This window comes from Ranitomeya variabilis, chromosome 6 (genome assembly GCF_051348905.1).
Source record: "Ranitomeya variabilis isolate aRanVar5 chromosome 6, aRanVar5.hap1, whole genome shotgun sequence".
NCBI classification, from domain to species: domain Eukaryota; kingdom Metazoa; phylum Chordata; class Amphibia; order Anura; family Dendrobatidae; genus Ranitomeya; species Ranitomeya variabilis.
In genome coordinates, this window is record NC_135237.1 from 567116342 (window position 1) to 567144226 (window position 27885).

The window sequence follows — 27885 nt, forward strand, 5'->3', positions numbered from 1 at the left end:
GGGCAGAATGCTGGACACACTGGGGGCAGAATGCTGGACACACTGTGGGCAGAATGCTGGAGCACTGGGGGCATAATGCTGGACACACTGGGGCCAGAATGCTGGAGCACTGGGGGCAGAAGGCTGGACACACTGGGGGCAGAAATGCTGGACACACTGGGGCAGAATGCTGGACACACTGGGGGCAGAATGCTGGACACACTGAGGGCAGAATGCTGGAGCACTGGAGCAGAATGCAGGAGACACTGGGGCAGAATGCTGGAGCACTGGGGGCAGAATGCTGGACACACTGGGGTAGAATGCTGGAGCAATGGGGGCAGCAGGCTGGACACACTGGGGGCAATATGCTGGGCACACTGGGGCAGAATGTTGGAGCACTGGGGGCAGAAGGCTGGACACACTGGGGGCAATATGCTGGACACACTGGGGGCAATATGCTGGACACACTGGGGGCAGAAATGCTGGACACACTGGGGCAGAATGCTGGACACACTGAGGCAAAATGCTGGACACACTGGGGCAAAATGCTGGACACACTGGGGGCAGAATGCTGGACACACTGGGGGCAGAATGCTGGACACACTGTGGGCATAATGCTGGACACACTGGGGCCAGAATGCTGGAGCACTGGGGGCAGAAGGCTGGACACACTGGGGGAAGAAATGCTGGACACACTGGGGCAGAATGCTGGACACACTGGGGGCAGAATGCTGGACACACTGGGGGCAGAATGCTGGACACACTGGGGGCAGAATGCTGGACACACTGGGAGCAGAATGCTGGACACACTGGGGGCAGAATGCTGGAGCAATAGGGGCAGAATGCTGGACACACTGAGGGCAGAATGCTGGAGCACTGGGGGCAGAATGCAGGAGACACTGGGGAAGAATGCTGGACACACTGAGGGCAGAAATGCTGGACACACTGGGGCAGAATGCTGGAGCACTGGGGGCAGAAGGCTGTACACACTGGGGGCCATATGCTGGACACACTGGGGGCAATATGCTGGACACACTGGGAGCAGAAATGCTGGACACACTGGGAGCAGAATGCTGGAGCACTGGGGGCAGAATGCTGGACACACTGGGTCAGAATGCTGGACACACTGGGGGCAGAATGCTGGACACACTGGGGGCAGAATGCTGGACACACTGGGGGCAGAATGCTGGACACACTGGGGGCAGAATGCTGGCCACACTGTGGGCAGAATGCTGGAGCACTGGGGGCAGAATGCTGGACACACTGGGGCCAGAATGCTGGAGCACTGGGGGCAGAATGCTGGACACACTGGGGGCAGAATGCTGGACACACTGGGGGCAGAATGCTGGACACACTGGGGGCAGAATGCTGGAGCACTGGGGGCAGAAGGCTGGAAACACTGGAGGCAGAAGTCTGGACACACTGGGGGCAGAATGCTGGACACACTGGGGGCAGAATGCTGGAGCACTGGAGCAGAATTCAGGAGACACTGGGGCAGAATGCTGGAGCACTGGGGGCAGAATGCTGGACGCACTGGGGCAGAATGCTAGAGCAATGGGGGCAGAAGGCTGGACACACTGGGGGCAATATGCTGGACACACTGGGGCAGAATATTGGAGCACTGGGGGCAGAAGGCTGGACACACTGGGGGCAATATGCTGGACACACTGGGGGCAATATGCTGGACACACTGGGGGCAGAAATGCTGGACACACTGGGGCAGAATACTGGACACACTGGGGCAGAATGCTGGACACACTGGGGCAAAATGCTGGACACACTGGGGGCAATATGCTGGACACACTGGGGGCAGAAATGCTGGACACACTGGGGCAGAATGCTGGACACACTGAGGCAAAATGCTGGACACACTGGGGCAAAATGCTGGACACACTGGGGGCAGAATGCTGGACACACTGGGGGCAGAATGCTGGACACACTGGGGGCAGAATGCTGGACACACTGGGGGCATAATGCTGGACACACTGGGGCCAGAATGCTGGAGCACTGGGGGCAGAAGGCTGGACACACTGGGGGAAGAAATGCTGGACACACTGGGGCAGAATGCTGGACACACTGGGGGCAGAATGCTGGACACACTGGGGGCAGAATGCTGGACACACTGGGGGCAGAATGCTGGACACACTGGGGGCAGAATGCTGGACACACTGGGAGCAGAATGCTGGACACACTGGGGGCAGAATGCTGGAGCAATAGGGGCAGAATGCTGGACACACTGAGGGCAGAATGCTGGAGCACTGGGGGCAGAATGCAGGAGACACTGGGGAAGAATGCTGGACACACTGAGGGCAGAAATGCTGGACACACTGGGGCAGAATGCTGGAGCACTGGGGGCAGAAGGCTGTACACACTGGGGGCCATATGCTGGACACACTGGGGGCAATATGCTGGACACACTGGGAGCAGAAGTGCTGGACACACTGGGGCAGAATGCTGGAGCACTGGGGGCAGAATGCTGGACACACTGGGGCAGAATGCTGGACACACTGGGGCAAAATGCTGGACACACTGGGGGCAAAATGCTGGACACACTGGGAGCAGAAGTGCTGGACACACTGGGGCAGAATGCTGGAGCACTGGGGGCAGAATGCTGGACACACTGGGGCAGAATGCTGGACACACTGGGGCAAAATGCTGGACACACTGGGGGCAAAATGCTGGACACACTGGGGGCAGAATGCTGGACACACTGGGGGCAGAATGCTGGACACACTGGGGGCAGAATGCTGGACACACTGGGGGCAGAATGCTGGACACACTGGGGGCATAATGCTGGACACACTGAGGGCAGAATGCTGGAGCACTGGGGGCAGAATGCTGGAGCACTGGGGGCAGAAGGCAGGACACACTGGGGCAGTATGCTAGAGAACTGGGGGCAGAATGCTGGAAACACTGGGGGCAGAATGCTGGAGCACTGGGGGCAGAATGCTGGAGCACTGGGGGCAGAAGGCTGGACACACTGGGGGCAGAATGCTGGACACACTGGGGGCAGAAGGCTGGACACACTGGGGGCAGAATGCTGGACACACTGGGGGCAAAATGCTGGACACACTGGGGGCAGAATGCTGGACACACTGGGGGCAGAATGCTGGACACACTGGGGGCAGAATGCTGGAGCATTGAGGGCAGAATGCTGGAGCACTGGGGGCAGAATGCAGGAGACACTGGGGCAGAATGCTGGAGCACTGGGGGCAGAATGCTGGACACACTGAGGGCAGAATGCTGGAGCACTGGGGGCAGAATGCAGGAGACACTGGGGCAGAATGCTGGAGCACTGGGGGCAGAATGCTGGACACACTGGGGCAGAATGCTGGAGCACTGGGGGCAGACTTCTGGACACACTGGGGGTAGAATGCTGAACACACTGGGGGCAGAATGCTGGAGCACTGGGGGCAGAAGGCTGGAAACACTGTGGGCAGAATGCTGGACACACTGAGGGCAGACTGCTGGACACACTGAGAGCAGAATGCTGGAGCACTAGAGCAGAATGCAGGAGACACTGGGGCAGAATGCTGGAGCACTGGGGGCAGAATGCTGGACACACTGGGGCAGAATGCTGGAGCAATGGGGGCAGCAGGCTGGACACACTGGGGGCAATATGCTGGGCACACTGGGGGCAATATGCTGGACACACTGGGGGCAGAAATGCTGGACACACTGGGGCAGAATGCTGGACACACTGGGGCAAAATGCTGGACACATTGGGGCAAAATGCTGGACACACTGGGGACAGAATGCTGGACACACTGGGGGCAGAATGCTGGACACACTGTGGGCAGAATGCTGGAGCACTGGGGGCATAATGCTGGACACACTGGGGCCAGAATGCTGGAGCACTGGGGGCAGAAGGCTGGACACACTGGGGGCAGAAATGCTGGACACACTGGGGGCAGAATGCTGGACACTCTGGGGGCAGAATGCTGGACACACTGGGGCAAAATGCTGGACACACTGGGGGCAAAATGCTGGACACACTGGGGGCAGAATGCTGGACACACTGGGGGCAGACTGCTGGAGCACTGGGGGCATAATGCTGGACACACTGGGGCCAGAATGCTGGAACACTGGGGGCAGAAGGCTGGACACACTGGGGGCAATATGCTGGACACACTGGGGGCAATATGCTGGACACACTGGGGGCAGAAATGCTGGACACACTGGGGCAGAATGCTGGACACACTGGGGCAAAATGCTGGACACACTTGGGGCAGAATGCTGGACACACTGGGGGCAGAATGCTGGACACACTGTGGGCAGAATGCTGGAGCACTGGGGGCAGAATGCTGGACACACTGAGGGCAGAATGCTGGACACACTGGGGGCAGAATGCTGGACACACTGTGGGCAGAATGCTGGAGCACTGGGGGCATAATGCTGGACACACTGGGGCCAGAATGCTGGAGCACTGGGGGCAGAAGGCTGGACACACTGGGGGCAGAAATGCTGGACACACTGGGGCAGAATGCTGGACACACTGGGGGCAGAATGCTGGACACACTGAGGGCAGAATGCTGGAGCACTGGAGCAGAATGCAGGAGACACTGGGGCAGAATGCTGGAGCACTGGGGGCAGAATGCTGGACACACTGGGGCAGAATGCTGGAGCAATGGGGGCAGCAGGCTGGACACACTGGGGGCAATATGCTGGGCACACTGGGGCAGAATGTTGGAGCACTGGGGGCAGAAGGCTGGACACACTGGGGGCAATATGCTGGACACACTGGGGGCAATATGCTGGACACACTGGGGGCAGAAATGCTGGACACACTGGGGCAGAATGCTGGACACACTGAGGCAAAATGCTGGACACACTGGGGCAAAATGCTGGACACACTGGGGGCAGAATGCTGGACACACTGGGGGCAGAATGCTGGACACACTGGGGGCATAATGCTGGACACACTGGGGCCAGAATGCTGGAGCACTGGGGGCAGAAGGCTGGACACACTGGGGGAAGAAATGCTGGACACACTGGGGCAGAATGCTGGACACACTGGGGGCAGAATGCTGGACACACTGGGGGCAGAATGCTGGACACACTGGGGCAGAATGCTGGACACACTGGGAGCAGAATGCTGGACACACTGGGAGCAGAATGCTGGAGCAATAGGGGCAGAATGCTGGACACACTGAGGGCAGAATGCTGGAGCACTGGGGGCAGAATGCAGGAGACACTGGGGAAGAATGCTGGACACACTGAGGGCAGAAATGCTGGACACACTGGGGCAGAATGCTGGAGCACTGGGGGCAGAAGGCTGGACACACTGGGGGCCATATGCTGGACACACTGGGGGCAATATGCTGGACACACTGGGGGCAGAAATGCTGGACACACTGGGGCAGAATGCTGGAGCACTGGGGGCAGAATGCTGGACACACTGGGGCAGAATGCTGGACACACTGGGGGCAGAATGCTGGACACACTGGGGGCAGAATGCTGGACACACTGGGGGCAGAATGCTGGACACACTGGGGGCAGAATGCTGGACACACTGGGGGCAGAATGCTGGACACACTGGGGGCAGAATGCTGGACACACTGTGGGCAGAATGCTGGAGCACTGGGGGCAGAATGCTGGACACACTGGGGCCAGAATGCTGGAGCACTGGGGGCAGAATGCTGGACACACTGGGGGCAGAATGCTGGACACACTGGGGGCAGAATGCTGGAGCACTGGGGGCAGAAGGCTGGAAACACTGGAGGCAGAAGTCTGGACACACTGGGGGCAGAATGCTGGACACACTGGGGGCAGAATGCTGGAGCACTGGAGCAGAATGCAGGAGACACTGGGGCAGAATGCTGGAGCACTGGGGGTAGAATGCTGGACGCACTGGGGCAGAATGCTAGAGCAATGGGGGCAGAAGGATGGACACACTGGGGGCAATATGCTGGACACACTGGGGCAGAATGTTGGAGCACTGGGGGCAGAAGGCTGGACACACTGGGGGCAATATGCTGGACACACTGGGGGCAATATGCTGGACACACTGAGGGCAGAAATGCTGGACACACTGGGGCAGAATGCTGGACACACTGGGGCAAAATGCTGGACACACTGGGGGCAGAATGCTGGACACACTGGGGGCAGAATGCTGGAGCACTGGGGGCAGAATGCTGGACACACTGGGGGCAGAAATGCTGGACACACTGGGGGCAGAATGCTGGACACACTGGGGGCAGAATGCTGGACACACTGGGGGCAGAATGCTGGACACACTGGGGGCAGAATGCTGGACACACTGGGGGCAGAATGCTGGACACACTGGGGGCAGAATGCTGGACACACTGGGGGCAGAATGCTGGACACACTGGGAGCAGAATGCTGGACACACTGGGGGCAGAATGCTGGAGCACTGGGGGCAGAATCCTGGACACACTGAGGGCAGAATGCTGGAGCACTGGGGGCAGAATGCAGGAGACACTGGAGAAGAATGCTTTAAACACTGAGGGCAGAAATGCTGGACACACTGGGGCAGAATGCTGGAGCACTGGGGGCAGAAGGCTGGACACACTGGGGGCAATATGCTAGACACACTGGGAGCAGAAATGCTGGACACACTGGGGCAGAATGCTGGAGCACTGGGGGCAGAATGCTGGACACACTGGGGCCGAATGCTGGACACAATGGGGGCAGAATGCTGGACACACTGGGGGCAGAATGCTGGACACACTGTGGGCAGAATGCTGGAGCACTGGGGGCAGAATGCTGGACACACTTTGGCCAGAATGCTGGAGCACTGGGGGCAGAATGCTGGACACACTGGGGGCAGAATTCTGGACACACTGGGGGCAGAATGCTGGACACACTGGGGGCAGAATGCTGGAGCACTGGGGGCAGAAGGCTGGAAACACTGGGAGTAGAAGGCTGGACACACTGGGGCAGAATGCTGGACACACTGGGGGCAGAATGCTGGAGCACTGGAGCAGAATGCAGGAGACACTGGGGCAGAATGCTGGAGCACTGGGGGCAGAATGCTGGACACACTGGGGCAGAATGCTAGAGCAATGGGGCAGAAGGCTGGACACACTGGGGGCAATATGCTGGACACACTGGGGCAGAATGCTGGAGCACTGGGGGCAGAAGGCTGGACACACTGGGGGCAATATGCTGGACACACTGGGGGCAGAAATGCTGGACACACGGGGGGCAGAAATGCTGGACACACTGGGGCAGAATGCTGGAGCACTGGGGGCAGAATTCTGGACACACTGGGGCAAAATGCTGGACACACTGGGGAAAAATGCTGGACACACTGTGGGCAGAATGCTGGACACACTGGGGGCAGAATGCTGGACACACTGTGGGCAGAATGCTGGAGCACTGGGGGCAGAATGCTGGACACACTGGGGCCAGAATGCTGGAGCACTGGGGGCAGAAGGCTGGGCGCACTGGGGGCAGAAATGCTGGACACACTGGGGCAGAATGCTGGACACACTGGGGGCACAATGCTGGACACACTGGGGGCAGAATGCTGGACACACTGGGGGCAGAATGCTGGACACACTGGGGGCAGAATGCTGGACACACTGGGGGCAGAATGCAGGAGACACTGGGGCAGAATGCTGGAGCACTGGGGGCAGAAGGCTGGACACACTGGGGGCAATATGCTAGACTCACTGGGAGCAGAAATGCTTGAGCACTGGGGGCAGAATGCTGGACACACTGGGGCAGAATGCTGGACACACTGGGGGCAGAATGCTGGACACACTGGGGGCAGAATGCTGGACACACTGGGGGCAGAATGCTGGACACACTGTGGGCAGAATGCTGGAGCACTGGGGGCAGAATGCTGGACACACTGGGGCCAGAATGCTGGAGCACTGGGGGCAGAATGCTGGAGCACTGGGGGCAGAAGGCTGGAAACACTGGGGGTAGAAGGCTGGATACACTGGGGGCAGAATGCTGGACACACTGGGGCAGAATGCTGGAGCACTGGGGGCAGAATGCTGTACACACTGGGGCAGAATGCTGGACACACTGGGGGCAGAATGCTGGACACACTGGGGGCAGAATGCTGGACACACTGTGGGCAGAATGCTGTAGCACTGGGGGCAGAATGCTGGACACACTGGGGCCAGAATGCTGGAGCACTGGGGGCAGAATGCTGGACACACTGGGGGCAGAATGCTGGACACACTGTGGGCAGAATGCTGGAGCACTGGGGGCAGAATGCTGGACACACTGGGGCCAGAATGCTGGAGCACTGGGGGTAGAAGGCTGGACACACTGGGGGCAGAATGCTGGACACACTGGGGCAGAATGCTGGAGCACTGGGGACAGAATGCTGGACACACTGGGGCAGAATGCTGGACACACTGTGGGCAGAATGCTGGACACACTGTGGGCAGAATGCTGGACACACTGTGGGCAGAATGCTGGAGCACTGGGGGCAGAATGCTGGACACACTGGGGCCAGAATGCTGGAGCACTGGGGGTAGAATGCTGGACACACTGGGGGCAGAATGCAGGACACACTGGGGCCAGAATGCTGGAGCACTGGGGGCAGAAGGCTGGACACACTGAGGGCAGAAATGCTGGACACACTGGGGCAGAATGCTGGACACACTGGGGGCAGAATGCTGGACGCACTGGGGGCAGAATGCTGGACACACTGGGAGCAGAATGCTGGACACACTGGGGGCAGAATGCTGGAGCACTGGGGGCAGAATGCTGGACACACTGAGGGCAGAATGCTGGAGCACTGGGGGCAGAATGCAGGAGACACTGGGGAAGAATGCTGGAAACACTGAGGGCAGAAATGCTGGACACAATGGGGCAGAATGCTGGAGCACTGGGGGCAGAAGGCTGGACACACTGGGGGCAATATTCTAGACACACTGGGAGCAGAAATGCTGGACACACTGGGGCAGAATGCTGGAGCACTGGGGGCAGAATGCTGGACACACTGGGGCAGAATGCTGGACACACTGGGGGCAGAATGCTGGACACACTGTGGGCAGAATGCTGGACACACTGGGGGCAGAATGCTGGACACACTGGGGGTAGAATGCTGGACACACTGGGGGCAGAATGCTGGACACACTGGGGGCAGAATGCTGGAGCACTGGGGGCAGAAGGCTGGAAACACTGGGGGTAGAAGGCTGGACACACTGGGGGCAGAATGCTAGAGCACTGGAGCAGAATGCAGGAGACACTGGGGCAGAATTCTGGAGCACTGGGGGCAGAATGCTGGACACACTGGGGCAGAATGCTAGATCAATGGGGCAGAAGGCTGGACACACTGGGGGCAATATGCTGGACACACTGGGGCAGAATGCTGGAGCACTGGGGGCAGAAGGCTGGACACACTGGGGGCAATATGCTGGACACACTGGGGGCAGAATGCTGGAGCACTGGGGGCAGAATGCTGGACACACTGGGGTCAGAATGCTGGAGCACTGGGGGCAGAAGGCTGGACACACTGGGGACAATATGCTAGACACACTGGGGGCAGGAATGCTGGACATACTGGGGCAGAATGCTGGAGCACTGGGGGCAGAATGCTGGACACACTGGGGCAGAATGCTGGACAGACTGGGGGCAGAATGCTGGACACACTGGGGGTAGAATGCTGGAGCACTGGGGGCAGAATGCTGGACACACTGGGGTCAGAATGCTGGAGCCCGGGGGGCAGAGGTCTGGACACACTGGGGGCCAAATGCTGGAGCAATGAAGGCAGAAGGCTGACACACTGGGGGCAATATGCTGGACACACTGGGGGCAGAATGCTGGAGCATTGGAGGCAGAAGGCTGGACACACTGAGGGCAATATGCTGGACACACTGAGGGTAGAAATGCTGGACACACTGGGGCAGAATGCTGGAGCACTGGGGGCAGAATGCTGGACACACTGGGGCAGAATGCTGGCGCAAGGGGGGGCAGAAGGCTGGACACACTAGGGGCAATATGCTGGACACACTGGGGGCAGAAATGCTGGACACACTGGGGCAGAATGCTGGACACACTGGGGGCAGAATGCTGGACACACTGGGGGCAGAATGCTGGACACACTGGGGGCAGAATGCTGGAGCACTGGGGGCAGAAGGCTGGACACACTGTGGGCAGAAGGCTGGACACACTGGGGGCAGAATGCTGGACACACTGGGGGCAGAATGCAGGAGCACTGGAGCAGAATGCAGGAGACACTGGGGTAGAATGCTGGAGCACTGGGGGCAGAATGCTGGACACACTGGGGCAGAATGCTGGAGCACTGGGGGCAGAAGGCTGGACACACTGGGGGCAATATGCTGGACACACTGAGGGCAGAAATGCTGGACACACTGGGGCAGAATGCTGGAGCACTGGGGGCAGAATGCTGGACACACTGGGGCAGAATGCTGGAGCAAGGGGGGCAGAAGGCTGGACACACTGGGGGAAATATGCTGGACACACTGGGGGCAGAAATGCTGGACACATTGGGGCAGAATGCTGGAGCACTGGGGGCAGAATGTTGGACACACTGGCGGCAGAATGCTGGAGCACTGGGGGCAGAAGGCTGGACACACTGGGGGCAGACATGCTGGACACACTGGGGCAGGTTGCTGGAGCACTGGGGGCAGAATGCTGGACATACTGGGGCAGAATGCTGAACATACTGGGGGCAGAATGCTGGACACACTGGGAGCAGAATGCTGGACACACTGGGAGCAGAATGCTGGACACACTGGGAGCAGAATGCTGGACACACTGAGGGCAGAATGCTGGAGCATTGGAACAGAATGCAGGAGACACTGGGGAAGAATGCTGGAGCATTGGGGGCAGAAGGCTTGACACACTGGGGCAGAATGCTGGAGCACTGGGGGCAGAAGGCTGGACACACTGGGGGCAGAATGCTGGACACACTGAGGGCAGAATGCTGGTGCACTGGAGTAGAATGCAGGAGACACTGGGGTAGAATGCTGGAGCACTGGGAGAAGAATGCTGGACACACTGGGGCAGAATGCTGGAGCAATGGGGGCAGAAGGCTGGACACACTGGGGGCAGAATGCTGGACACAATAAGGGCAGAATGCTGGAGCAGAATGCAGGAGACACTGGGGTAGAATGCTGGAGCACTGGGGGCAGAATGCTGGACACACTGGGGCAGAATGCTGGAGCAATGGGGGCAGAAGGGTGGACACACTGGGGGCAATATGCTGAACACACTGGGGGCAGAATGCTGGAGCACTGGGGGCAGAAGGCTGGAAACACTGGGGGCAGAATGCTGGACACACTGAGGGCAGAAATGCTGGACACACTGGGGCAGAATGCTGGAGCACTGGGGGCAGAAGGCTGGACACACTGGGGGCAATATGCTGGACACACTGGGGGTAGAAGGCTGGACACACTGGGGGCAATATGCTGGACACACTGGGGGCAGAAAGGCTGGACACACTGGGGCAGAATGCTTGAGCACTGGGGCAGAATGCTGGACACTGGGGGCAGAATGCTGGAGCACTGGGGGCAGAATGCTGGACACTGAGGCAGAATGCTGGAGCACACAGGGAAGAATGAAATACATGGGGCAGGATTGGATCATGGGGCAGGATGGAGACAGATGGGGCAGGATGGGGAGATCATATGGGGCAGAATGGATACTCATGAGGGCAGGATGGGAGAACATATGGCTGAAGCCAGGAATGAGGGGAAGGATGGGTAATATTATTATTACCATGGGGGCTAATTAAGGGATATTAATACTGCAGTCATGTATTTATTTTATTTTTTGAGGATTCTGTTTTAAATGGGGGGGCGGTCCTGTTACTGTGTAGAGTGACACTATGTCGCCTCTTTTTCTTCATGTGGTGTAACGTAGAAGTTGGGATAACTGTGTTATTTCCTGCAGAGGCGATCCCTGGCTGGAAGAAGTGATGGCGGTCTGTGCTGAATGAAAGATAAAAAACAAAGATTAAGGACTTCACCTAGAGACGTCACTGGTGAGTCAGTGTGTTACCTATACACTGACACTATACACTGTATACTATATACAGAGCTCCTGTGTATAATGTCACCAGTTATCACTGTATTACCTGTACACAGACACTGCATACTAAGTACAGATCTCCTGTGTATGACATGCATGTGTAATGACACTTATGGTGATGTATTGTTTTTTCATTACTGATCAGTATTGTAGTATTCGGTCACTTTGTGGTGGTAATATGTGGTTTGGTCATGGTGCGGTGGTATTTGTCACTTGTATGTGCTATTTGGTCACTATGTGGTAATAATATGGTGTCTGGTCATGGTGTTGTGGTATTTGTTCCTTGTATGTGATATTATTTGATCACTGTGGCGGTAATATATGGTCTTGACATGGTGTAGTGGTATTTGTTCCTTGTATGTCATATTATTGGGCATTTAAAAAATTGAAAAATAAATACAAATATACCTAAATTGTATTGCATATTTTAACAAATATTTAGTAGGTTACAGCAGAGTAGTGCCCGGCCAAAAGTGTCTACCGTGTTATGGTGGCGGCTTAAATTTTTTTTTAGCCAAATCAAAAGCTGCCGGCTATATGTGTGATCTGGTGATGGGAACTGTTAATGTGTGATAGGTGAGAAGTGGAGTTTTTCCAACAGAGAGCGGGGGTACTGTGGACAGTTCGTGGGGTGGAGGCGGGGCTGGGGTGGAGCCTGGGCGGAGTCTCAAGGGGGCACAGAAAACTTTGCCAGTATGGGGCCCCAAAATTTCTAGTGGCAGCCCTGAAAGGAGCACGTGTGCGGGACGTAGTGAGGGAAGGAGCAAGTGGGCAGGAACCAGAGAGGGAAGGAGCAAGTGTGCAGGATGCAGAGAGGGAAGGAGCAAGTGGGCGGGACACAAAGAGGGAAGGAGCATGTCGGTGGGATGCAGAGAGGAAAGGAGCATGTTGGCGGGATGCAGAGAGGGAAGAAGCATGTGGGCGGGATGCAGAGGGAAGGAGCACATGGGTGGGATGCAGACATGGAAGGAGCACGTGGGCGGGACACAGAGAGGGAAGGAGCAAGTGGGCAGGATGCAGAGAGGGAAGAAACACATGTGCGGGATGCAGAGAGGGAAGGAGCATGTGGGTGGGATGAAGAGAGGAAGGAGCATGTGGGCGGGACAGAGAGGGAAGGAACAAGTGGTTGGGACGCAGAGAGGGAAGGAGAAAGTGGATGGGAAGCAGAGAGGGAAGGAGCATGTGTGCGAGATGTGGAGAGGGAAGGAACATGTGTGCGGGATGTGGAGAGGGTAGGAGTATGTGGGCGGGATGCAGAGACAGTAGAGCAATGGGCAAGAGGCAGAGAGGAAAGGAGCATGTGTTTGGGACGCATAGAAGGAAGGAGCATGTGTGTAGGATGGAGAGGGGGAATGAGCATCTGTGCGGGACACAGAAAGGGAATGAGCACTTGTGCAGGATGCAGAGAGGGAAGGAGAATGTGTGCGGGATGCAGAGGAGGAAGGAGTACATGGGTGGGACACAGAGAAGGAAGGAGCACATGGGTGAGACATATAGATTGTATACTGCACTCCTCATAGGCAGACTCTATACAGTAAAATGCACCCCATAGGCAGACTATATAGCATAATGCACCCCCATAGGTAGACTCTATATAGTAAAATTAACTCCCCATGGGCACTCTATATTGTATACAGCATTCCCCATAGGCAGACTCTATAAAGTATAATGCACCCCAATAGGTAGACTCTATATAGTATGATGCACCCCCCATAGGCAGAGTATACAGTATAATGCACTCCCCATAGGCAGACTCTATACAGTATAATGCACTCCCATAGACAGACTCTATATTGTATACTACACTCCACATAGACAGACTCTATACAATATAATGCACCCCCCATAGGCAGACTCTATACAGTATAATGCACCCCCATGGACAGACTGTATATTGTATACTGCACTCCCCATAGGCAGAATGTATACAGTATAATGCACTCAACATAGGCAGACTCTATATAGTATAATGCACCCCCTTAGGCAGACTCTATACAGTAAAAAACACAACAGGAGGAAAAAAAAAGAGGACAAAAACCTCCACTATTCTAGAAGAAACACCACAGAAAAACAGGCAAAGGTGGTTACATGTCTAGGCCTAAAATCGAATGCACTCTCATGGTGCAGCAGGCTCAAGTAAAGATGGCAACTACACAGGTGCGGTAATACCAAATGAGACAGACAGCTTGAAATCAGGGAGTATGCACAGCATCTGGATCATAGCTTATTAGTAACGCCATGTGGCAGGCTGCCCAGTGCTAACTGTAATGTGTCCCGTGTTAACAGAGGCCACAACTTACAAAGCCATCAGGGCCAAACTGCACCTCAAAAAGTAAAAAAACATATCAAACATATCATATATCAAAATATGTAAGGTATTAGTTAATATTATGGCCACAATACGTAAGCTGGCAACCCACGTCATGGGTTCTCACGCTTGCTAGTCCTGGTCTAACAGCAAAAAACACAACAGGAGGAAAAAAAAGGAGTAAAAAACTCCACTATTCTAGAAAAATAACCACAGAAAAACAGGCAAAGGTGCTTACCTGTCTAGGCCTTAATATAGACAGACTCTATATTGTATACTGCACTCCCCATAGGCAGACGCTATATAGAATAATGCACTCCCCAAAGGCAGACTCTATACATTATAATGCACACCCCATAGGCAGACTCTATACAGTATAATGCACTCCAATTGGCAGACTCTATACAATAAAATGCACTCCCATAAGCAGGCTCTATATAGTATAATGCACCCCATAGGCAAACTCTATACAGTATAATGCACCCCCATAGGCAGACTCTATATTGTATCATGCACCCCCATAAGCAGACTAAATACAGTATAATGCACCCCCATAGGTAGACTCGATATAGTAGAATGTACACCCCATAGGCAGACTCTATATGGTATAATGCACTCCCGATAGGCAGACTCTATATTGTGTAATGCACCCCCATACGCAGACACTATACAATAAAATGTACCCCCATAGGCAGACACTATATAGTATAATGCAACCCCATAGGCAGACTCTATACAGTATAATGCACCCCCATACGCAGATGCTATACAATAAAATGCACCCCCATAGGCAGACACTATCTAGTATAATGCAACCCCATAGGCAGACTTTATATGTATTCTGCACTCCCCATAGGCAGACTCTATACAGTATAATGCACCCCCCTAGGCAAACTCAATATTGTATAATGCATCCCATAAGCAGACTATATAGTATAATGCATTCCCCATAGGCAGACTCTATATAGTATAATGCACTCACTATAGGCAGACTCTGTATTCTATAATGCAACACCACTCACTAACGGGTTGGGAATATTCGCTTGGCAGCAATATAACACACAGCAAGACCATATTTTCTTCAAAAGTTCAACTGGGCTTTATTAATCCATAAACCCCAGTGGCACAAAACACAAAGTAACAGCCTTCATAGCATGGCAAAACAAAGTAAAAGTTCATAGCATGGCTTTGCTGCACAGGACTGGGACCATACACTCTTGGTAGAGTCCAATATTCAGACTCACTCTGGAGGCAAACACAGTCTGGATTACCTGCTTGTCAGCATTGCAGGTTTCCACTGGCTGGCATAACATGGATCCTGTCCTCCAGAGAAGCTGCCTACGAGGAACACCAACTTGCCTGGCAGGCACACATTAGTCAGTTCCAGACCCACCGAAGGATGGTAGCTTCCCCCACACTGTAACCGTCACCAGCTCTGCGGATCCCTGGCCTCACCTTGTGCTCTTCAGGGATCCAGTCCACACTCTGGACCTCCCAACACAGATGCCACTCAGGATCATGGCCTCACCAGGTGCTCTTCAGGGATCCAGTCCACACTCTGGACCTCCCAACACTCAGGCCTTTCCTCTCACAGGACCTTCCAGCCAAGAGCCATTAAGGTCCATACACAGGAACCATACAGGAACATGTGACCCACACCCTGGTCACAATACATACTTATAACCACTCCCATAGATGGGAGGTGTGTGTGTGGCTATTTCAACCCGCCCAGCTCTCATAACTAGCCCTGCCAGCCTCCCTTCACAATTATACAAACTTGTGGGACTACAGGTCTCAGAACAACCTTACTTCAGGCTGACAGCACAGAGTATCTTCCTCTGCAACACACATACCGGCCATTTACAATAATGGCGGACTTTGTCTCACCATGACAGTTATGCCTACGATTGCCATGCATTCCTATGGCCTCAATACGCCTCCATGAGTATTCTGTGGAGACCATGCAGCGCCGCCTACCTGTAACAGGGGTCACTGCATCACTCCCATAACCAGACTCTATACAGTATAATGCACTCCCCATAGGCAGACTCTATACAGTATAATGCACCCCCCATAAGCAGACTCAATACAGTATAATGCACCGCCCATAAGCAGACTCTATACAGTATAATGCACTCCCCATAGGCAGACTCTATACAGTATAATGCACCCCCCATAAGCAGACTCAATACAGTATAATGCACCCCCCATAAGCAGACTCTATACAGTATAATGCACCCCCCATAAGCAGACTCTATACAGTATAATGCACTCCCCATAGGCAGACTCTATACAGTATAATGCACCCCCCATAAGCAGACTCAATACAGTATAATGCACCCCCCATAAGCAAACTCTATATAGTGTAATGCCTCCTCATTCCCCTGCTGCTTTGAGTGCCTGCACATCTCAGGACACTGGGCGCCAAGTAATCATGTCATTGTGCCGCTGTCAGTGTATGTGTCAGGGACGTCAGATGAGGGAATGATGGGAGATGCAGCGTGACACTTCCGCCCTCATCAGTGCTTTCATCAATACCCCGCCCAGCTTATATGACCCCTCTTGTATCTGTTACTAGCACCAGCCCCCCACACTATTTTCAACAACTTGAAGATTTTCTGACTTTAATCTATTATATTTTAAGTGAACTAATAAAAGTAACATTTTTTGTAGTGTAATATCTGTGAACTAATGTGTTAAATAATACACTCTTTTATTATTATTATTATTTATTATTATAGCACCATTTATTCCATGGCACTTTACATGTGAGGAGGGGTATACATAATAAAAACAAGTACAATAATCTTAAACAATACAAGTCATAACTGGTACAGGAGGAGAGAGGACCCTGCCCGCGAAGGCTCACAATCTACAAGGGATGGGTGAGGATACAGTAGGTGAGGGTAGAGCTGGTCATGCAGCGGTTTGGTCGATCAGTGATTACTGCAGGTTGTAGGCTTGTCGGAATAGGTAAGTCTTCAGGTTCTTTTGGAAGGTTTCGATGGTAGGCGAGAGTCTGATATGTTGTGGTAGAGAGTTCCACTCTGACACCATCTGTCTAATATGGGAAACAATGCAGAATTTACAAGGCTGATCCAGGGGGCGTCCATGTATTATAGGGGGTGAGAGAGGCTGGGATGGACTATATATAATAACTAGATGGTAGCCCGATTCTAACGCATTGGATATTCTAGAATATGTATGTAGTTTATTTATGAAGATTTTAGAATAATACATTGAATACACAGGATTCGGCCGGCCACGACCAATTAGCGAAGCGCGGTTCAAATACCACGCCAATTCGCAGCCGGACTGCGCCTGTCGCTGATTGTTCGCGGCCGGCCATGTAGTATATAACAGGCCACGTAGTATTTTGCACAGCCATGTAGTATATAGCACAGCCCAGAGTATATAGCACAGTCACGTAGTATATAGCACAGCCACATAGTATATAGCACAGCCCACGTAGTGTATAGCACAGGCCACGTAGTGTATGGAACAGTCCACGTAGTATATTGCACAGCCCACATTCTATATTGCACAGCCCATGTAGTATATTGCACAGCCCACGTTCTATATTGCACAGCCCACGTAGTATATTGCACAGCCCACATAGTATATTGCACAGCCCACATAGTATATTGCACAGCCCACATAGTATATTGCACAGCCCACGTTCTATACTGCACAGTCATGTAGTATATTGCACAGCCCACGTTCTATATTGCACAGCCCACGTAGTATATTGCACAGCCCACATAGTATATTGCACAGCCCACATAGTATATTGCACAGCCCACATAGTATATTGCACAGCCCACATAGTATATTGCACAGCCCACGTTCTATACTGCACAGTCATGTAGTATATTGCACAGCCCACGTTCTATATTGCACAGCCCACGTAGTATATTGCACAGCCCACATAGTATATTGCACAGCCCACATAGTATATTGCACAGCCCACATAGTATATTGCACAGCCCACGTTCTATACTGCACAGTCATGTAGTATATTGCACAGCCCACGTTCTATATTGCACAGCCCACGTAGTATATTGCACAGCCCACATAGTATATTGCACAGCCCACATAGTATATTGCACAGCCCACGTTCTATACTGCACAGTCATGTAGTATATTGCACAGCCCACGTTCTATATTGCACAGCCCACGTAGTATATTGCACAGCCCACATAGTATATTGCACAGCCCACATAGTATATTGCACAGCCCACATAGTATATTGCACAGCCCACATAGTATATTGCACAGCCCACGTTCTATACTGCACAGTCATGTAGTATATTGCACAGCCCACGTAGTATATAGCACAGCCCACGCAGTACATTGCACAGCCCACGTAGTATATTGCAGTCCACGTAGTATATTGCACAGCCCACGCAGTATATAGCAGCCCACATATTGCACAGCCCACGTATTATATTGCACAGCCCACATAGCATATTGCACAGCCCAAGTAGTATATAGCAGCTCACGTATTATATTGCACAGCCCACGTATTATATTGTGCAGCCCACGTATTATATTGCACAGCCCACATATTATATTGCACAGCCCACGTATTATATTGCGCAGCCAACGCAGTATATAGCATCCCATGTATTATATTGCACAGCCCACGTATTATATTGCACAGCTCACATATTATACTGCACAGCCCACGTATTATATTGCACAGCCCATGCAGTATATAGCACAGCCCACGTATTATATTGCACAGCCCACGTACTGTATAACAGCCCACATAGCATATAACACAGCCACGTAGTTTATAACAGCCCACGTAGCATATAACACAGCTCACGTAATATATAACAGCCCACGCACGCAGTACATAACACAGGCCACGTAGTGTATAACACAGGCCACGTAGTGTATAACACAGGCCACATAGTGTATAACACAGGCCATGTAGTGTATAACACAGCCCACGTAGTATATTGCACAGCCCACGTAGTATATTGCACAGTCCACGTTCTATATTGCACAGCCCATGTAGTATATTGCACAGCCCACGTAGTATATTGCACAGCCCACGTTCCATATTGCACAGCCCACGCAGTACATTGCACAGCCTGCGTAGTATATAGCAGCCCATGTATTATATTGCACAGCCCACGTATTATATTGCACAGCCCACGTATTATATTGCACAGCCCACGTATTATATTGCACAGCCCACTTAGTATATAGCACAGCCCACGCAGTACATTGCACAGCCCACGTAGTATATTGCACAGCCCATGTAGTATATTGCACAGCCCACGCAGTATATAGCAGTCCACATATTATATTGCACAGCCCATGTATTATATTGCACAGCCCACATAGTATATTGCACCGCCCACGTAGTATATAGCAGCCCACGTATTATATTGCACAGCCCACGTATTATATTGCACAGCCCGCGTATTATATTGCACAGCCCACATAGTATATTGCACAGCCCACGCAGTTTACAGCACATCCCACGTATTATATTGCACAGCCCACATATTATATTGCACAGCCCACGTAGTATATTGCACAGCCCACGTAGTACATTGCCCAGCCCACGTATTATATTGCACAGCCCACGTATTATATTGCACAGCCCACGTATTATATTGCACAGCCCACGTATTATATAGCACAGCCCACGTAGTATATTGCACAGCCCACGTATTATATTGCACAGCCCATGTATTATATTGCACAGCCCACGTAGTATATAGCACAGCCCACGCATTATATAGCACAGCCCACGCAGTATATAGCAATGTGGGCATCATATCCCTGTTAAAAAAAAGAATTAAAATAAAAAATCATTATATACAGTACTCACCTTCCGTTGGCCCCGCATCCAGGCGAAGCGGTTACCGATGCTCCGGTGACCGCTCCATGCATTGCGGTCTCGCGAGATGATGACGTAGTAGTCTCGCGAGACCGTACGTCATCATCTCGCGAGACCGCAATGCATGGAGTGGTCACCGGAGCATCGCGAGAGCGGGGAAGGCCTGTTCCTGATCCGGGGGCCGACGGACGGTGAGTATATAACGATTTTTAATTTTTTAAATTATTTTTAACATTAGATCTTTTAACTATTGATGCCGCATAGGCAGCATCAATAGTTAAAAGTTGGTCACACAGGGTTAATAGCAGCGGTAACGGAGTGCGTTACCCGCGGCATAATGCGGTCCGTTACCGCTGCCATTAACCCTGTGTGAGGGCTGACTGGAGGGGAGTATGGAGCGGACACTGACTGTGGGGAGGAAGGAGCGGCCATTTTGCCGCCGGACTGTGCCCGTCGCTGATTGGTCGTGGCCGTTTTGCCGCGACCAATCAGCGACTTGGAATTCCATGACAGAGGCCGCGACCAATGAATATCCGTGACAGACAGAAAGACAGAAGGACAGACCGAAAGACGGAAGTGACCCTTAGACAATTATATAGTAGATGCATGAGCAGAATAGTGAGTGCAGCTCTGGAGTATAATACAGGATGTAACTCAGGATCAGTAATGTAATGTATGTACACAGTGACTGCACCAGCAGAATAGTGAGTGCAGCTCTGGAGTATAATACAGGATGTAACTCAGGATCAGTAATGTATGTACTGTAACAAAACACTCCGGGATCGCCTTTGCTGGGGTCAAAGGTCACGTGGTTTGTGCATTGAATTCTGAGGCGACAGCAGGTTTCCAAGTTGGCTGACCTTAGGTCAGGTTTATTAAAGTGAAAGCAACAAAGAAAAAACAAAACATAAAAATAAATCCTAGCCTGTCCGGCACTAACTAAACCAATACGTTGCTATCTTAACAACTGGGGGGGCTTCTCCCACCCAGCTAACAACACATAGTCCTTGAGCACAGCTCTCACTCACGTTTGTCTCACACAGACAGGCAATCTGTGTGCCCCAGGCTGACCATGGAAACCTCCAGCTGGTCATCCTTTATTCCTGCACTTATTAACCCCTCGGTATCCTGAAGATACTGAGCGGCCTAACTCACATAGGACAAGTACCTGGGCGAGATATATCTGCCCCCGACTACCAGACCGACATGACTCTTACAGTACACAGTGACTGCACCAGCAGAATAGTGAGTGCAGCTCTGGAGTATAATACAGGATGTAACTCAGGATCAGTCATGTAATGTATGTACACAGTGACTACACCAGCAGAGTAGTGAGTGCAGCTCTGGGGTATAATACAGGATATAACTCAGGATCAGTAATGTAATGTATGTACACAGTGACTGCACCAGCAGAATAGTGAGTGCAGCTCTGGGATATAATACAGGATGTAACTCGGGATCAGTAATGTAATGTATATACACAGTGACTGCACCAGCAGAATAGTGAGTGCAGCTCTGGAGTATAATACAGGAGGTAACTCAGGATCAGTAATGTATGTACACAGTAACTGCACCAGCAGAATAGTGAGTGCAGCTCTGGAGTATAATACAGGATGTAACTCAGGATCAGTAATGTAATGTATGTACACAGTGACTGCACCAGCAGAATAGTGAGTGCAGCTCTGTGGTATAATACAGGATGTAACTCAGGATCAGTAATGTAATGTATGTACACAGTGCCTGCACCAGCAGAATAGTGAGCACAGCTCTGGGGTATAATACAGGAGGTAACTCAGGATCAGTAATGTAATGTATGTACACAGTGACTGCACCAGCAGAATAGTGAGTGCAGCTCTGGAGTATAATACAGGAGGTAACTCAGGATCAGTAATGTAATGTATGTACACAGTGACTGCACCAGCAGAATAGTGAGTGCAGCTCTGGAGTATAATACAGGATGTAACTCAGGATCAGTAATGTAATGTATGTACACAGTGACTGCACCAGCAGAATAGTGAGTGCAGCTCTGGGGTATAATACAGGATGTAACTCAGGATCAGTAATGTAATGTATGTACACAGTGACTGCACCAGCAGAATAGTGAGCACAGCTCTGGGGTATAATACAGGAGGTAACTCAGGATCAGTAATGTAATGTATGTACACAGTGACTGCACCAGCAGAATAGTGAGTGCAGCTCTGGAGTATAATACAGGATGTAACTCAGGATCAGTAATGTAATGCAGTGTTCCCCAACTCCAGTCCTCAAGGCCCACCAACAGGTCATGTTTTCAGGATTTCCTTTGTATTGCACAGGTGATGCAATTATCACCTGGGCAAGACTAAGGAAATCCTGAAAACATGACCTGTTGGTGGGCCTTGAGGACTGGAGTTGGGGACCCCTGATGTAATGTATGTACACAGTGACTACACCAGCAGAGTAGTGAGTGCAGCTCTGGGGTATAATACAGGATATAACTCAGGATCAGTAATGTAATGTATGTACACAGTGACTGCACCAGCAGAATAGTGAGTGCAGCTCTGGGGTATAATACAGGATGTAACTCAGGATCAGTAATGTAATGTATGTACACAGTGCCTGCACCAGCAGAATAGTGAGTGCAGCTCTGGGGTATAATACAGGAGGTAACTCAGGATCAGTAATGTATGTACACAGTAACTGCACCAGCAGAATAGTGAGTGCAGGTCTGGAGTATAATACAGGATGTAACTCAGGATCAGTAATGTAATGTATGTACACAGTGACTGCACCAGCAGAATAGTGAGTGCAGCTCTGGGGTATAATACAGGATGTAACTCAGGATCAGTAATGTAATGTATGTACACAGTGCCTGCACCAGCAGAATAGTGAGCACAGCTCTGGGGTATAATACAGGAGGTAACTCAGGATCAGTAATGTAATGTATGTACACAGTGACTGCACCAGCAGAATAGTGAGTGCAGCTCTGGAGTATAATACAGGAGGTAACTCAGGATCAGTAATGTAATGTATGTACACAGTGACTGCACCAGCAGAATAGTGAGTGCAGCTCTGGAGTATAATACAGGATGTAACTCAGGATCAGTAATGTAATGTATGTACACAGTGACTGCACCAGCAGAATAGTGAGTGCAGCTCTGGGGTATAATACAGGATGTAACTCAGGATCAGTAATGTAATGTATGTACACAGTGCCTGCACCAGCAGAATAGTGAGCACAGCTCTGGGGTATAATACAGGAGGTAACTCAGGATCAGTAATGTAATGTATGTACACAGTGACTGCACCAGCAGAATAGTGAGTACAGCTCTGGAGTATAATACAGGATGTAACTCAGGATCAGTAATGTAATGTATGTACACAGTGACTGCACCAGCAGAATAGTGAGTGCAGCTCTGGGGTAGAATACAGAATGTAACTCAGGATCAGTAATGTAATGTATATACACTCACCGGCCACTTTATTATTAGGTACACCATGCTAGTAACGGGTTGGACCCCTTTTGCCTTCAGAACTGCCTCAATTCTTCGTGGCATAGATTCAACAAGGTGCTGGAAGCATTCCTCAGAGATTTTGGTCCATATTGACATGATGGCATCACACAGTTGCCGCAGATTTGTCGGCTGCACATCCCAAAGATGCTCCATACAAGGCAGGATGGATCCATGCTTTCATGTTGTTTACGCCAAATTCTGACCCTACCATCCGAATGTCGCAGCAGAAATCGAGACTCATCAGACCAAGCAACGTTTTTCCAATCTTCTACTGTCCAATTTCGATGAGCTTGTGCAAATTGTAGCCTCAGTTTCCTGTTCTTAGCTGAAAGGAGTGGTACCCGGTGTGGTCTTCTGCTGCTGTAGCCCATCTGCCTCAAAGTTCGACGCACTGTGCGTTCAGAGATGCTCTTAGGCCTACCTTGGTTGTAACGGGTAGCGATTTGAGTCACTGTTGCCTTTCTATCAGCTCGAACCAGTCTGCCCATTCTCCTCTGACCTCTGGCATCAACAAGGCATTTCCGCCCACAGAACTGCCGCTCACTGGATTTTTTTTCTTTTTCGGACCATTCTCTGTAAACCCTAGAGATGGTTGTGCGTGAAAATCCCAGTAGATCAGCAGTTTCTGAAATACTCAGACCAGCCCTTCTGGCACCAACAACCATGCCACGTTCAAAGGCACTCAAATCACCTTTCTTCCCCATACTGATGCTCGGTTTGAACTGCAGGAGATTGTCTTGACCATGTCTACATGCCTAAATGCACTGAGTTGCCGCCATGTGATTGGCTGATTAGAAATTAAGTGTTAACAAGAAGTTGGACAGGTGTACCTAATAAAGTGGCCAGTGAGTGTATGTACACAGTGACTGCACCAGCAGAATAGTGAGTGCAGCTCTGGAGTATAATACAGGATGTAACTCAGGATCAGTAATGTAATGTATGTACACAGTGACTGCACCAGCAGAATAGTGAGTGCAGCTCTGGAGTATGTGTTTTTTTTGTCTGTGCCTCACGTCTCTATTATCTTCTCCCGCAGTTGATGGTGTTATAATGACGTATATGAGTAAGTTCTGCTCCGCCGCCTGCATTACTGCTTCCCAGAACCTCACCATTGTGGCAGCCACAGAAACCTGCTGCACTTCGGACTTGTGCAACAATGAGAAGCTCGGAGATGTGAACAGCCAGTATCTCGGCAGTGGCGGCGGTGTCCTGGCAGGCGGCACTTTCCTGCTGATTGCCGTCTCCGGTCTCCTCAGCGCCATCTCTGCCATGTAAAACGCAATCAATGGGAATGAATGTATCAGCTGCTGGATGTTGTGTGGAGGCATGAGGCCAGAACGCCTCGCACCGTGCTGGGGCATCGCAGGCTCAGACATCGGGTACACACCGATACGACCCAAATATAGCTAATCAGGGGGAATGATCGTATCGGGAACGTATGAGAAAGATTGCAGCCGTCACTTTAATAAATGTCGTCAGAGTTTTCTCATCATTGATTTTACTGTTCTGGGCTTCAGTGTCCGGAATATTTTATAGGAAACGGCAAATATTTAGATTACCTATTCCATGTCTCCAATCACATCCAGAGCTGCATTCACAATTCTGCTAAAGTTTGATGAAAACTGGAAATCTGCAGTATAGATGTGAAAGTGCGGACGTCTCCAAGACACAAGACGTCGTCCTCAGACGTGAGATCCAAGATTTGTCTCTAATCACATCCAGAGCTGCACTCACAATCCTGATCTCTTTCCCGTTATCATGGAGCATTCCTCTGTACTGTGATGGTAGGTTTCCTGTGATACAGACCTTAGGGAAGTGGGACTTATCAAGAGTTTGGATGAGAGTCTGAATGCAGCTTTGGCAGTGACTGGAGAGAGCTGTATCTACAATGACGTGAGAGAAGCAGCAGTCTGGGGTTTCTCTTAGGTAGTAACAAAAAAAAACCGCTCTAAATATGCAGCCTCCGTAAAACAAAGACAGAAAAAAAGTTTAAAAAAAAAAAGTTATAAAAATTGGAATCAACTCCTTCCCCTTTTACACCAATAAAAATGGAAAAAATTAAAGGAGTAAATTCCTCTAGATTTTCTGGAAGAAATGAAACAATAACAATAACAACAAGTTACAAGTTCATAGAACAGATTCCGCAGTAACAACCTTTTGATACAAAGTAACATGGTAAGTGTCCTGTCAGGTATGGGCCACAAGGTGGCGCAGCGGAGCGCACATTCTCCTGCAGTTACTGAGGATATCAGGATGGAGGTGAATTATTTATTAGGTTTTATTATGGGCAGATAATGGAGGAGGCGGGGAGAGCACTAATCGTTATCTGTTCCCATGCTAAAGCAAAAATGCAAACCAGAATGTGACGTTGGGGCACGGTGTCGGCAGCAGAACTGATGGCTGAGGTCATCCTTCACATATCTGTAATTACTAGTGATGAGCGAGCACTAAAATGCTCGAGCAGATTGGAATACTCGGGTACTCGGCCAGAACAACGAGCCCAATGTAAATCTATGGGAGACCCCAGTATTTTACCGAGATCCCCCCGGGGGTCCTTTTAAGGTCTAAAAACATCTGAAAATGATGGAAACACTGCTCAAATGACACAGAGACATCATAGGGAAGCATTCCTGACTCCTAGGTCACAGATTTAATCATTTTTTTCTGAGATTCAGGCCATTTTTCCCGATGCCAGAAAAGACACATGAAAACAAAACCAAAACGGGTTTTGCTTGGAAATATGTCACGGTCCATCCTGTGCAGGTTAATGACTTGCCTGTAAGGCCAAATATTTCACCCCAGACCGAAAATTTCCTCCACCACTTGGGCTTAGTTCAGACGCTGTGCTTTTGATGCGTTTTCCAACTGTAACATTGCTTTCAACCACTACAAATGCGTTCACTGGGAAATGTCAGTGTAACATGTAACCCCCCTAGCTGGCCATGTGGTGTGTGACACATAAGGAGGCACATCTGGTTTCATTTATGAAGGAGGGACCCTCAGGCTGTGTGCACACGATGCAGATTTAGTGCGGATCCGCACTGTGATTTACAGTACAATGAAAAAAAAGCTGTGCACATGGTGTGGAAAAATCCCTGCGGAAACGCTGCGGATTTAAAAGAAGTGCATGTCACTTCTTTTGGGCGGATCTGCAGCGTTTCTGCACCCTTCCATTATACAAATCCGCAGTGGTAAAAAAACGCACAAAATCCGCACAAAAATCCGCAGCAAATCTGCACCCTTCCATTATAGAAATCCGCAGTGGTAAAAAATGCACAAAATCTGCACAAAAATCTGTGGCAAATCTGCACCTGCGGTTTCTGCGAGGAGATGCAGATTTTGTGCAGATATTTCTGCAAACCATTCCGCAACGTGTGCACATAGCCTTAAAGTCACAGAGCCTATTTGTACTGGTGCATCAGGCGGCATTAATCTTCTTAAAGGGCCATTATTAAACAGTGGGTCTCCTAAGCTGTTGTAGCCTATGCTGTGAGTGGATGGGCTGCCAAGATTTACGACGCACAATACCCCTTTCATAAGATGTCCAGGGGGGACTCCTGAAAAAGTGTTGCATTGAATTCAAGGCCTGCCTTGGAACCCACATACCGGATGGGCCCATGAAAATCCACTTGTATTTTTTAATGATATGATGGTTCCCTCTTTGCACAATTATTTACAGGAGAATTTGGTAATTTTATTTGACATGTTTTTAACACTAAGTTTCAGATACGGCTTTAAATAAGGCTAATACTTGCAATACATCACAATTTTATTGCAAACTACAAAATTCAAGGAATAGTGTGATTGAATAGTGTGAGTGCGTACACTTTTGTATATGTTAACATACAAAGGTTAATAAGTACATATAAGGATTAAATACATATAGTGATTACGTATATATGAAGATTAACTACAGTACATACAGTATACTTACATCATCCACAAGAAGCTTTTAAACATCATCCGTCTGGAATATCAGAGAAGCAACACCAAGACAAAGAACCCCTGGGAGATGACCTACACTGCATGGGCGTCCCCAATTATGCAGGTATCAGCACACTGTACATGTACAGGAACCCCAGTTTTGGCATCTGTCTTAGTCATGTTTCGCTGGTCTTATATAGTGAGTAACACTATGTGGTAACTCTAGTTTCACCCAGCCCTTCAAGTGGCCAGCTTTCAAGGTTGTATGAAACTGAGATATCATGGAGTCATCAGACGAGGGGGCCATAAACCCCTAGAAAATAAAAGCCACAAGGATT

At 50.9% G+C, this 27885-nt stretch overlaps 1 protein-coding gene across 2 annotated transcripts in view; it reads left to right on the forward strand.

Moving 5' to 3' along the window:
* Positions 1-25112, forward strand: part of LOC143783099 (uncharacterized) — a 56955-nt gene extending 31843 nt beyond the window's left edge. For both annotated transcript variants that reach the window (XM_077271351.1, XM_077271353.1), the window contains one exon: positions 24660-25112. In XM_077271351.1, the coding sequence (XP_077127466.1) occupies positions 24660-24898 (239 nt within the window). In that variant the 3' untranslated portion in view covers positions 24899-25112. The remainder of the gene's footprint in view (positions 1-24659) is intronic.
* The last annotated feature ends 2773 nt before the right edge of the window (positions 25113-27885 follow it).